We start from the raw sequence: 14232 nt of genomic DNA, 5'->3' as shown, positions 1-14232 counted from the left end.
TTGACTGCTGAGCAACTTTGGCTATTTGCCTTAATAAAATGTGTCTCAGTCAGTCTCATTATCAGTTCTAAGTTTAAGTAGAGGCCTGCTGCCATGCCTCCACTCATACCTAGTTAGCAGGATGTAAGACAAAAATGAAGGGAAGGAAAAGTATTCCAGCTTTCCATTAGCCAGATATATTTGTAACTGGTAATAGCAGAGGAATAAAGCTTGTTGCTGAATGGCTGAGCCCGGGGATCTGTACAGGTTGCAGAAATCCTGGAAGGGCTAAAAGACTGAGCAAATATAGGGAGGAGAAATGAGGAGGCTGTGCCCTGTGTCACATTTCGCTGGTTTTTTTCTTATCTAGTTTCCTAGTGGATCTGTTTTATGTGGGATAAAGGGGAAGGAAGCCTCTGTCCCCCTTTACATTCCTCGGTTACCTTAATCTAATCCCCTTAGTCTGGGACTTTGGCCGCCTGTAAAGAAAACAATCTTTCCGCCAAGCAGCTTGTGGGGAGGGTGCAGAACAATTGCCATGTGGACCTGGAAGAAGATAAAGGGTGATTGAACAGGAAGGGTGTGGGGTTGCACACAGTGAAGGCTTTGAGGCTGTTTGTGGTGGTGAAGGGAGCAGGAGAGTCGTGGGAGTGTAGGAGGTTGTGGATCCATGTTAAAGCTTCCAGGATTTTGTTCAGAGTAATTGGACACCTGTAGTCCACTCACTTGCATGCTTAATTATCTCTCTTTTATTGGTGTGTAGAAACAAGATGGTTTTGTTCTAATTTACTGTGTCATTGCTAAAACTCCCAGTGACAACACTTGTGTGTATTGTATACTAGATTATATTCTATACAGGATATGTAATATGCATAATTGTTTAGCTTATATTTTTATTTCCTCATTTTTCTTTTAAGATTTGTTGACTAGAAATGTTTCAGACCTTGGTTTGTTCATTAAGAGCAGGCAGCAGCTATCAGACAACCAAAGGCAAATATCTGATGCCATTGCTGCTGCCAGCATTGTAACCAATGGTACTGGAGTTGAAAGCACATCACTGGGAGTATTTGGAGTAGGAATCCAGCAGCTGAATGACTTCCTAGTGAATTGCCAAGGAGAACACTGCACCTATGATGAAATCCTCAGTATTATCCAGGTCTGTAATAAAAATATCTTGCATTTCCTTTTTACTAGAATTCCTGTTATTCCGTTTTCTCCATTAATGTTGTGTGCTGTTCAGAATAGCATCTGTGTGGGTATTTCCTTTCACAATGATATTGTCTCTACAGTTTACTTGACTTTAAAATTTCATACGATCTTTATTTTGGGCTAGAAAATTTTATGGATGTCCCTAAATATCCAGAGTAAACATGGACATTTTATTCCCTTATGTACCATGGCTGAAGATTTTAGAAAATGTGTAGAAAATTTTTTATTCCTCCAAGCATGTGTAATTAATATACACCAAACCAAGCCCCCATTTAGCAGTTAATGTAGGCTAAAAACTATATATAACTATCAGCTTATAAGATAGAATTGCAGAGTTTGAAAAACAGAAATTCTAAAGAAACTTCAAGTTGGAATACCACAACTCTTGTTGAAATGGTGGTATGTTGTTTTTAAGCATACTAGATAGGAGTAGGCCACTTGATCATAAATCTTTTTCTTAATTTCAATTTAATTGCTCTCTCAGCTTTAAACAGGAGGTTGGATTAGGTGATCTCCCAACATCCCTTTCAACCTGAATGGTTATTTGATTTATGGTTATGATTTTAGTATATTAGTGTAGTTATTTGTAAAACAGTTTGCAGGCACCTGGTTACTACATCCACAAAAAGACTGTGTTTGCATACTAACTGTTTAGTGCTATGAACAGACTACATATAAAAACATGACAAAGACATATTTCTAAGAACTGTTATTATATATATCTTTGATTTCTTATTCCTTGTAGAAATTTGAACCTAGTGTGAACATGTGCCAGCAGGGGCTGCTATCTTTTGAAGGATTTGCAAGGTAATTACTTACATGCTTTTATATATATATATATATATATATGTAAAAAGAAGATACCGGTGTATTAATGTTTCTTGGAGAGTCACAAAATGCTCAGCACAGCATAAAATTTCCTGACATCTTCTTACTTCTAGATTTTTGATGGATAAAGACAACTTTGCCTCCAAAAATGATGAATCACAGGAGAATCCTGAGGACTTGCAGTTTCCTCTCTCATATTACTACATAGAATCCTCACACAATACTTACCTTACTGGCCATCAGCTTAAAGGGGAGTCCTCAGTGGAGCTCTACAGCCAGGTATGCAGGATTGGATTGTTGTGTAGCTTTCAACATGAACTTGTTTGTTTTACTGACAAGTTTCAGGAACATGACCTTTTTGCTTTGAAAATCTAAATGTCCTAAACCCCTGCTTGCAAAATGTTGGAAAACATGATGTGTGGGAAAGCTGCCTGTAAGCACAGTTGTGCTCAAATGCCTTTTCTAAGGCAAAAAAATGGGTTTAGTTTTGAGATTCATAGCATTTAGACACCAGTCGGTCTGACCCAACCTACTAAAATTAGACTTTCCCACAGGAAAGACTGATCTAATATTTTAGTTCATTCAGATGTCAAAAACACTACTGAAATACTGTACATTGCACTGCAAAGACAGATTTCAAAAGGAACTATAACTTCTAAAAGCATTACTTCTAGGAATATTCTGCAGTTTTTAGACTTTATGCCTGATGGTTGATGATCAGGGAAGGAACAATTTCTCCCTTGGGCTTTCAGTTCTGTGTTTGTTTGTGTATATGCATTTGTATGTCTATGTGTTTACAAAATGCTGGAGAAAGCGTCAAACTTCCTGTCAGTAGTGCTTTCCTTATGCTGAGAGTTAATGACTCACCATTGAGATAGGGCTCATCTGGTGTCCCATGTGCTCCTCCAGCTGGGGCTGTAGACAGAGAGGTGAGGCTGTGTTAGGAAATCCTGAATAACATGAATGCAGTGAGGAGTGCAATCTCAGAGGTTCCTGTAGTAGCACTGCACAGTGATCTTAGTATTGTGTTGGTAATAGATGGGAAGTGAGATAGAGACCAACTGCCTTCAAACTGTGCATGATTAAGAAAAGCTTTTTCCTGTCCCTCAAGTGGTGTTGCCAGCTGAAGAGGCACTTGGTTCTGGCTCAGTGTGTCTGGCTCTCACAGAAGTGCTGGAGTGCCAGTTATGGACACAACTGTCTGAAATCAAATTATTCAGGTTTTGAGCAGAAGTAATTTTTTATTTGTTCATGAATGGTTTTTCTGGAAATGGGTTTGATTGTTGAACTCTTTTTATTCAGTAAAATATTAAATTGTAGTACAGATGACAGGCATGCTAAATACTGATAAGCAATAATAAGCTGAGCTACCAAAAGATGGGTTAGCTCATCTCTTCCTTCATCCTGTCTCTGCTTCCTTTGTTGGTTTTTCTAGCGATGACTTTCTAAAATAAATAAATGAATGATTAAAACATTCATGAATGAATTGATGACTGTAAATTAGTTTAACATTTGATCAAGATGGCCTGGCACATTCGCATTTTAACTATCCTCATAGAAGTTTCTTAAGATTTCATTTATAGACTACCTTTTATTTATACAACTAACAATAATTTTAAAACCCAGCAAACAAACTTCAGGTGCTTTCCCCATAACCTGTCATGGGAGTAACCTGAAATGTTGTTTTATAGCTGGTTTTGCAGGTAGAAATATGGCAGTCTCTCTCTTTCTCAGAAAATTAAGCTATACAGTAAGAACTACCTTCTGCAAAGAGATTCCATGTGTCCTGTACAATACCATGAATCTCAAAGCTTTATGGTAATTCTTCCAAGAACATACATGCTTTGCTTAATTTTTCCCATTCTTTTTCAATGGGAAATAAAGAATTCAGTTAGGGAATGCAGTTAGTTGGGGACTGTACCTTCTATGGGCTGTTTACTTCACAGAGATTGCTCTTTGCAGCAATTTTGCTGAATCACTGGGTTTTCATTCAGCTCTGCCATCTCTGCTTTCTACTTTGATGGCATGATACTGTGGCTTAGATGTGCTTACACTGTTCAATTGCATTGTAGGTTCTTTTACAAGGCTGCAGAAGTGTAGAATTGGACTGCTGGGATGGTGATGATGGGATGCCTATCATTTATCATGGGCATACTCTTACTACAAAGATCTCTTTTAAGGTATGCTGGTAATTGCACGTGGCAACAACAACAAAAAAAGAGAAGTTATTTTTTCTGTAACAAAGAGAAAAAAATAATTGCCTAATAGAAAAATACAATTTTTAATGGGCTAAATTCTAATAGAATATAAACTATAGATTATGTCAGACATGAAATTCTCAGTGGTAAATATGCTTTCAGATTAGTTTTTGTAACATATATAATTTTCTGTCATTTTGTTATTACATGAATAACAAAAGTAAGTGTTACCATTTGTGTTGTACCAAGACACCCTCTTGCTTTGAAAGCACACTGTGGCCTTTTGCTTCTTACAGAAGAGAGGAGATGCCTCCCCTGTCAGCTCAGAGTAGGTTGACTGAAAGCTGCAGGATGCCCCATGTTCTTTCAGCCCCTCTCTCTCCCACAGGAGGTGGTCGAGGCCATCGATCGCAACGCGTTCATCACGTCAGACATGCCGGTCATCATCTCCATAGAGAACCACTGCTCGCTGCCCCAGCAGCGCAAGATGGCCGAGATCTTCAAGGTGGGCCATCAGCTGCAGGGAATTATTACAAGCACCTGCTGTGGAATTTTCCGTAATATGTCACTTGTTCCTGATATTTCAGAGTGTATTTGGAGAGAAGTTGGTGACGAAGTTTTTATTTGAGAGTGACTTTTCTGATGATCCCATGCTGCCTTCCCCTGGCCAACTGAGAAGAAAAATCCTGCTTAAAAACAAGAAGCTGAAAGCCCATCAAACACCAGTGGATATATTGAAACAAAAGGTACAGTACTTCCTTAACAGCAAGCAGTGAGACTCAACTCCTGTTAGAAATAGTTCATTTGTGTTTGAAGGTTTTGCTAATCCCATATATAGAGCAGAATAATCTAATGCACATTCATGCTTGGAAAACTCACAATGGATTAGAGTGCTTCCAAATAAGTAGACAACACATATAGTAAATTATACCTACAGCTTAACTAAATTTTAGTGTATATTAGTCTTATAAAACTTCATAATACTATGATTGACACCACATGCCCTGTGTGACAAACATAAATGAATCTTTTTCTGAGTCTGTAACATCTACTATTCATGTTTATTGAGAAGTAGGGATATGCATTGAGTGTGGGTGTATATTTACAGTATGTAGTAATTTTTAGTGGAGTTCTGTTTTGTTTCTTTTTTCAAATTCAAGCCAGGCAAATACTTGAGTTTTTATTGACTTTTCATGGAATCTGCTACTCAAGTGCTGTTTATTCCCATGTGAGAATTTTTTTGATTTCTAAAAATTAGGGCTGCATCTCAAGTAGCTTCAATCTAATAATGTCTGAGGTTAGTCAGCAGTTTGATTGAATCCTTGAAAACTAATTGCCATTACCCAAAATGTAAACACAATTGCATTAGACTTAAATTCTTGTTATCAGGTGAATAAATCACACTGATCATACCAGTATATGGATATTCTCCATCTTATGAAAAAGTTGTTGAAACAGCATATGTCAGACCGGAAAAAGGCAGACATGAATGATGTGCAACTTGTATATTTTTCCATAATTAATTAGGTTTCATATCTTATTGTTTTTCTTGCAATACAAATTCTCTTTACATTCAAACCCCTGAAGTGGTATTTTAGCTTGATCTTAACAATCTTACTTTTTTCTCACTTAATGTATTGAGTGGTTTCAAATAAACAAAACAAGATGCAAACAGTGATGAAAATTCTTTTTCTTTTTAAAAGTACTTAGCAATAAATAGTAAGTGTTTCTGTTGTTGTAGGCTCACCAGCTGGCACATTTGCAAGCACAGGCTAGCAATGGTGCTAGCAACCCCCCACCTACCAATGAAGAGGAAGAAGATGAAGAGGATGAATATGACTATGACTATGAATCTCTCTCTGATGGTAATATTTATTTGTTTGTTTGCTTGTTACAGCTTTTGTTAGAACAGTAGTAATAAGATGTGAATATTCTAGTTAAGGAATGAGATGACTTAGCAGTGTCCTTGCTCAAGTCTGAAAAGGCTGAAATTCTTCAGATGGTAGAGAAGAGGAGTGAGGGGTGAATTGGAAGCAGGTTTACTAAGTCATGAAGTGGTGGATTAAGGGAAGCACAGAATGTTAATTGTTAGATCTAGGAGGTGCTCAGTAAAACAAGTGGAAGATGAGTGTAAAACAGGTAAAATATTTGTTTGTGCAGCTGGTAGTAAACTTCTGGAATGTGCTGCCATGAAATATTGCAGAGCCAAATGGCACCAGCATATTTAAAAAAAAAAAAAAATTGGACAAATTCATGGACAGATTTATACGCAAATGTTATAGGTAGCAGTATTTTGTCCAGCACCATCCCTAGTATTCAGCAATTGTGGTTGTTGGGGTGGTGATCTGGTTGCTCTGTGGCCACTGTTAGAAAGAGAATACTGGGCTAGATGGACACCTGGTCTGACACAGCTGGGGATGTTCTCCTGAGTGAACAGGGAAGTACTTCACTTGCTGCACCTTTACTTCTGGTGGGGACCCCTTTAGGTTCCAGGTGCCATGTTCAGAGAGGATGTAAGGCTCAAGCATGTCTTGCAGCACAGGACTTCTTTCAGGGGTCTCTTGCTTACATTACTCACTTCTGTGTTTAGTGATTTAAAAAACAGTCACAAAATTAGTGAATGCACTTCAAGATTTGACACTGCTTGTGGAATAGCAATGTTATTTATGAGTTTGATGTCAGTGCTGCCTTCAGTTGTGTTTTGCCTGAAAGTTGGCCTAGCTGGCTACTTGAGCATACTCTTTGTGAGGAATAGGGTGGAGATGGTGTAGATGAAAATTGCTGTGGAAACTCAAATCTTTGCTAACAGACTTGCCAAGAAAATTTTGAAAACTGATTGCAGTAAGTGACTTTGGAGTACTGTTTTAGTTAAAAGAAGGTTTGAGAAATCTTAAGCTAGCAAGAAACATTCACACCTTCCACTATATGAAGGAATCTGCAGCATGGTTTATTACTCCATTACAATGATTATTCTTTGAAGTCTTTAATTATGTTAATATTTTGTTAAAACTAATCTAAATAATGGTCTGTAAACTTTCTAAAAGAGATTCAGTTTTATTCTTACCAATACATTTTTTGCATAAGGCTAGTACTTTTACAACTGACACTTACTTTTCATTTCTCTGACTCTAAATCTTAATTCCCTTTACTCTTATTCCCTCTCTGACTCATTTCCCCATAGCTGATGTCCTTAATGCTTCTCCTGCTCCTAACAGCCAGGAAGGTAAAAGCCACTTGGTTGAGCATTTTAACTGCATGAAAATCAGCACTGCATCTTCAGCCTGTTCAATGTGACAGTGTGAATATATAGTTCTTACTTCATATTATAAATGCAAGCAGATATTCTTATATGGCATTGTTAATTGGTCAGGAACTGTTAGAAGCCTGCATGTGTGACACTTGTTGTGCATAAAAAGAATATGGTCAAAGCATCAGGAATAAACTGAAACTATTCCTTTTGTGACAATTGCAATATTTTGGTCCAGAAAGACCACATCATTGTTAGGCATACTATTCTCTGAAAAATATGTAGCTTTGAAAAGGTATTTCTATGGATGTAAAAAATAATTGTGCATGGTAAAAGTAAGGAGAGGAAAGCCAAAACTCACTGTACAAAATGTGTAAGTATTTGATAGAGTTAACTATGCTTGGACGTTGCCAATTTTGTCATTCAGGAATATCAATTGTTTTCAGATGGCAGACTTAATTCATTAGATAGTTTGATTTTAAAGGTCTTCTGAGCACAAAAGGATGGGCTTTAAAGAAAGGGCAATGTCTTAACCAAACCCAAGCTTTAAATTTTTAAATAGAAAGTTATTATTAAAGGATGATGCTTTGACCAGTAAACGCATTATTTTAGCATCTGATTATTCATGTAAGATTCACAGCACTGTCCACAAATATTGTTAATTCAAATTAAATTTCCAGTTGAAATTGTTTGGCTTTATATTTACTAAAATCATATTAATTTTTAGATAATATTCTTGAAGACCGACCTGAGAATAAATTATCAAGTGATAAACTGCAGTTTGAATATAATGAAGAGACTGCCAAACGACTAAAGAAGGCTGATTGTGCTACTTACAATAATAAAGGAAAGGTAGTTCTGCTTTTTCCCACTTTCTTCTCTGCTGCACTTTGATATATAACCAGGTTCAAAAGAATTTGTACAGTTTGAGTAACTGAGACATCAGATAGCAAATACAGTTTAATGAAGAGAAACAATAGAAAGCATGGAAGGACACCAGAGAAAACAGCCTAAGTAGAACAAATGCTCAACATACTGTTCAAGAAAAGTCCTCAGAGGAGAGAAACTTAATATTGATGGAACTGAAGATTTCATCTGAATCTTCAGCATCTTTGTGTTTCAAAATAAGTTTAAAATACTGTAGTATGATATCAGATAGTCACAGCACCTCTTATTAAATCATCTGTAAAAGGAAGCAGTGTATTGCTGTTTAGTGTATTGTAGATTCTTCTCAACATGGATGTGTTTTGTCTAAATGTTTGTAGAACTGACTCTAAATAGGGCCTTCACACACTACTCCAGGATCAGTAACAGGTATTGATCAGAAATGTGCACACGGGAGGGAGATTTATTAGGTGAGAACAGAAACCATATAGGGAGAAAGAGATAAAATTTTTCAAAGATATAAGTGAGATATGCAGGAGTTCTTCCACATTCACCAAAACTACTATTAAATGTTCTTCTTGTTGTCACTCAGGTTTATGACATGGAACTGGGTGAAGAATTCTATCTTCCACAAAATAAGAAGGAAAGCAGACAAATAGCCCCAGAGCTATCAGACCTTGTCATTTACTGTCAAGCTGTAAAGTTCCCGGGTAAGTACTCTGCCCTGTTTTAGTACTTTAAGCTTTCTAATTCCTGGAGACATTATGTTTATGTTTTGAATTAGTTTGAAGTTGTCGAGGAGCTTTGTTCTTCATGATTTGGTAGTCTTCATAATAGCAGCTCCTGGCTGAGAAGTAGTGTTCATAAATCATGTGAATACATACTGTTTGTCATATTAAAATGTTTACAAAAGTGAAATTTGCCAGTCTTCACAACTTAGACAACTGCTTCACTGCCAAATGCCAGATGACAGAAAGCTTCATCTTAAGAGCTCTGAGTTTCCATGTAAGGACTTACTGAATTAAGAAGGAAAATTTTCTTAAGACCTTGAAGGTAGAATGTGTCACATTTTTTTAGGTGACCTCTGTTTAGTGTGTTTGACCTTTGCCTACAGCTGCATTTTCTGTTCTTTCCCAAGTGGACAGGAGAGGAGCCCTTTGCAGGGGTAAAAACAACTTTTCATGGGGTGGGTGAGAGCAGCTGCTTGCAGACTCTCACTCAGTCTTCAGGGAAGCAGTTATGGAAATAGAAAAATCTTCTGTACAGTAGGAAGAATAACTTTTGCAGAGAAAAGGTGAGGGAGTAATTAAAGAGATCACTGATAGGCATTTGTTCAGTACTGAAATATGAGGTTGGGTATATTTTGGTTCATCCTGTGTACATAAATACTTTTAAATTGAGAATTAATTGTTTATTGATATGTTTAATGTTTTGAATGAAAAATCTGCTCTTTAGTGGCATGGCTCTCTATGGAAAAGTTAGCAATTCTGCCAAATCATGATCTTATACAAACAGAACTATAATCAGATTAGAAAAGCTAACCAAACATAAAATAGTGTCAAATAGGCAAGATAAACATGCTGAAAAATGGACAGACATTCTTTTATAATCTTTTATAACTTTAAAAATTGTAGGTGTCACTTGTAAAAATAATGACTTCTAAAAATTCAAATCTGATACTCTATTTAATGAAATCTGCAATGAGATATCTTTCAAGTAAAATATTTTCTTTTAAAGAAAGATATTTAAGAGTAAACGGGGATAGTTTGGGTTGTTTCAGGCATTTTGACACATAAAAAAATTCTGATGTCCTAAGAAAACTTTGAAATATTTAATTTTTAATGTAATGCTGCTTATTAAAGAAATACCTGTTTTCCTTCTCAGATTTCTTTCTCTTGCTTTAAAGGGATCATGAATAGAACAATTAAGAAAATTATCTCCTTTCAGAGATGAACATATAAAGCTGTAGAAATTACTTTTCCAACAAACTTTGTCTCCTTTGAGACAAACACTGCCTCCTCTGAGGTAATGTGGGCTTCCATGGCCACCATGCCACTGCTTGGATTCCTCTGCTCACCACAGATGTGGAGCAGGGCCCTACCCCAGTATTGTCCATTAATGATGGGAACAAGGCTGGTAGATCCATGACTATGTAGCTCTGGTGCCTGTGTTCCTAACTAACTCAGAAAATGCAAGAGTTTTGGAAACAGGGAGGGCAGAATTCATGTCAGTGTCTGATCAATGGTGTAAATACTTCATTTCTTCTGTCTTCATATATTTTTGTTCTGTGTTTACACTTGCCTACATCCTTGAATGTTAATCACTGATTTGTGACTATAAAAAAGCACATAAGGACCATAATGTTCACTTACCCTAACCTACTGGGTAACACAGACTGCTCTAAATGTTCCCTGGTCAAAACAGAATTTATCATGTGGAGAAAATAACATTTTTTATTTATAAAACCTCTGGTAACAAGGAACCCACCATGGCTCTTGTTTCTGTGCTCTTTGACCTTACAGTCCTTGCTTAACTTGAATTTCAGTGTGTTGAATATCATTCCACCATTATCTGAGAGACTGAAGGTCTGTTCTCTAGGGTCACCCAAGCTGAGGGCAGTGGAGCACCCCTTAGCACTGCTCCTGGCACATGGCTCATCACCTTGGTGCTGAGATCCTTACACAATGAGTAGAGAAACTAAGTGCACAGAAGCAGCATTTGCACAGTCAAGTGGAGGGAGCAGGGAGTCACCTGAGCTCACCAGCATGAAATTCAGTCATCATCTCCATCATATCAGATTATCTCCCCCTATGGTATCACTTTTCAAAAAATTAAAGTGAACATAAAAAGGGGCACCCTACATATAAAAATGCTGTGAATTCCCTTTTATGATCTGCAAACCTGCAGACTTTCTGGTGGTCTGAAACACGTGGTGAGAAGGTGGCAATTACAGTTTAACCTGCTATGTTAGTATGGTGAGAAGGAGAAGGGCAGAGAACCTTTCAATCCTCTGGATTAAATCTAGAAGTAGTGAAGCAGTGTGCTCATATCTAACACATAAGATAAGGACTAAATTCTGTAACTCAAAGAGCATGGCATAGGGGTTTTAGGGAAACACAAAACATTTACTCTGACACTGTAGTTGTACAATGGGATTTATGTACAGTATGGTGGAATCTAAGCTGGTCCTACTTTGACCAGAGAGTTGGACCAGGTGACTTCCATATCCTTGTCAACCTCTGTTATTTTGCAAATCAATGATTCTATGAATTGGTAAAGCTATATTTTGGAGTCAAGTTTAATTTGGAGTGAAAAATGGTTGTCTGTGGGAAGAGGTGTGTAAGTAACATGCAAAGCATGTGAAGGACTAAAAGGAAATTCCCAGCTGCAGTGTGCCCTGTGGCCATCACTCTGGGTTCAGTCAGCCCTAGGGCTCTGCACTGCACTCTCTGGTGATTTATGAGGTTAGTTTGTTTCCTCAGTGACTGTCTCCACAACAGGATTTTGAAACCTGGATCTTACTTGCCAAATCTATTTGATCCATTGAAAAGTGGATTTAAATAGTGTTGGAAGCACACAGTGCATAACTCCTCATTCTTCTAGTCAGTTCATATTCCTTATCCCAGTTTCTACCATCTTCTGTGGTTTATGTGTATGCTTTGGCCCAAAGAGGCAGTACATCTCCAGTGTGGAAAACCTTTATGTATATTCTGAATTTTATTAACCCAAGCAGTTCCATTGAAACTGTGTGCATAATTTTAGTAAGTACACGTACACATGCCATAAAGATTACATGCCATAAAGATTGAGAGCTAAAAATTTGCAGCTGTTGGCAGACTTCAATCAGAAAAAGGCCAGTATTTCCTCTTTGTGATTTACATTTGTGTTTGAAATACTAGTATTAAATCCAGAAGTGTCTTTAGGCAGGTGTGAATTGATGTGAATTAATGTGAAACATTTTAGGAGTCACAGTTAGGCATATAACAGTGTATTTGCTTTGTTACATTCTATATCACAAATACATCTTGGGTCTGAGAGCATCCTCCATCTCACTGCTGTGGGTGTCAGAATAATTATTGTGCACTTTAATTCTGATCTGCTGTGTGCTCTCTCCAAGTAAACAGAAATCCTACTTTAAGTGGGATTAAGTCTGTTTACTTCACTAGGATTCAGGTCATGATTTTAATCATTATGTTTCTAGAATGCACAAGTTTGAATAATAGCTGTACTAGAGCTTTCCCAGCTCCACTCCTAGTACATATTGGCCATTAAATGTGTAATGGATTTTGCACACCTAACTCTATTTCCCAACAATGAAATACAAATAAACAGAAGAAGATGACTTTGAAAACATTTTGTAGTTAAAGTGTTTAACCGACTGCATTTGGACATATTATTATGTTATGTTATATTTTTAAATCATAATCTTGCATTTATTTAATTATGTAGGTATCTTAACCTAGATGAAGTTAATGATAACCTAGATGAACTTAATGATATTCACTACTATACAGATTTATTCCTTCTGTAGAAAAGATTTTTATTTTTTTTTTAATTTTTCCTAGGATGAATGAGTTGGGACTGCTACTTTTTAGCATCAGATTATTTTTAATATCAATTCGGACCATTTAGTAATTTGAGAGAAAGCCTTTACCTTTCTCAAGCCAAAAAGTGAAGTGGAGAAAAGTTACATTGCAGGGAGAGAATTGTATATTGTATTGTTTCATATGGGTTTCTATATACATTTTGTAAATGCATACATATATATATTATATATAAAACCATACATAAAGTATACATATATAAAAGTGTGTATATATATAAAGATGTTAAAACTAAATTGTAGGGAAAAATACACTGCATGTCCTGTGTGCTATGTAACAGAAGTATTCATGCCTTCAAAAATAATGTAAAATATGGTGGAAAATGTCATGCCCTCTTGGTCATGTTTTTTGGCTCATTTATTTTACATTTATGGGAACAGGCTTGTCAACTCTAAACCCATCTGGCTCTAGCAGAGGAAAAGAAAGAAAAAGCAGGAAGTCCATTTTTGGCAACAATCCTGGCAGGCTGAGCCCTGGGGAGTCAGCTGCTCTTGCCAAAGCATCTGGAAAAGGTAAAGTTAGCATCTTCTTTCACCAGTCACGTGGAATGCCACTGTAACCCAACACGTGTACCAGACCAAGTCGTTAAAGATCAAATACTTTGCAATGTGTAAATGGTTAAACTTTGGAATGGTTTTTTGTTAGCACAGCAGCTATTACAGTACCACTCTTACAACTGAAGTGGCGAGTCTGGAATATTAGGATTCCTTGATCAGAAATATGATTACCCAAATTTGTAAACAATTCAAAGCTAATGTACATTTTAAGTATCTTAAAGTTTATATTTTTAAAGATATACGTGAATATTTTCAAAGCACAAGTGAAAGCCAGGACTGTTGTGCCGGTCCAGAAAAGAATTTTTACTGTCTGAAACAGAACTTAGTGGCCTAAAATTCAGCCAAATCCAAACATGTAATTGTGCAAATCAGACTCTGTAGGTGATTCAGCTTGTGAACCTGGAAATTGTGAGTCTGCCTATGAACAGATGTAAAGAAATACAAAGAAAGTACAGAAAAAGCTCTAAGCAGGAATAAGACCCAGATCCCCTGCCTTTCAAGTGATTGCCATAAACAGGTATTTTGAACTCATTTTCTGGCTCAGGGAGGGTTGTATTCTGTGCAGCCCAAGGGTATAACTGCAGCAGACAGGAGAGATTTTCTTCTAGAGGTCAGTGTCGTAAAAGTGAAGAAGTGTGGTGCCTAATTCTAAGGCATATAAGTATTTTGCTGCCTTTTTCTCCTAACTTTTGCAGCCTCTGTAGACTGTCTGTTTGGAAAGTTAG

The 14232-nt window shown here is 36.9% G+C and overlaps 1 protein-coding gene across 2 annotated transcripts in view; it reads left to right on the top strand.

The window, feature by feature from the left end:
* PLCE1 (phospholipase C epsilon 1) overlaps positions 1–14232 on the top strand; it is a 136908-nt gene that overhangs the window by 109152 nt on the left and 13524 nt on the right. For both annotated transcript variants that reach the window (XM_083866007.1, XM_083866006.1), the window contains exons 14-23: positions 897–1135; positions 1934–1995; positions 2130–2295; positions 4089–4196; positions 4603–4719; positions 4802–4960; positions 5956–6079; positions 8189–8313; positions 8939–9056; positions 13331–13462. In XM_083866007.1, the coding sequence (XP_083722133.1) occupies positions 897–1135; positions 1934–1995; positions 2130–2295; positions 4089–4196; positions 4603–4719; positions 4802–4960; positions 5956–6079; positions 8189–8313; positions 8939–9056; positions 13331–13462 (1350 nt within the window). The remainder of the gene's footprint in view (positions 1–896; positions 1136–1933; positions 1996–2129; positions 2296–4088; positions 4197–4602; positions 4720–4801; positions 4961–5955; positions 6080–8188; positions 8314–8938; positions 9057–13330; positions 13463–14232) is intronic.

The sequence above is a fragment of the Zosterops lateralis genome, assembly GCF_965231275.1.
Source record: "Zosterops lateralis genome assembly, chromosome: 8".
NCBI lineage: Eukaryota > Metazoa > Chordata > Aves > Passeriformes > Zosteropidae > Zosterops > Zosterops lateralis.
The sequence above is the reverse complement of the archived record's forward strand: the minus strand, read 5'-3'. Positions and strand labels throughout refer to the sequence as shown.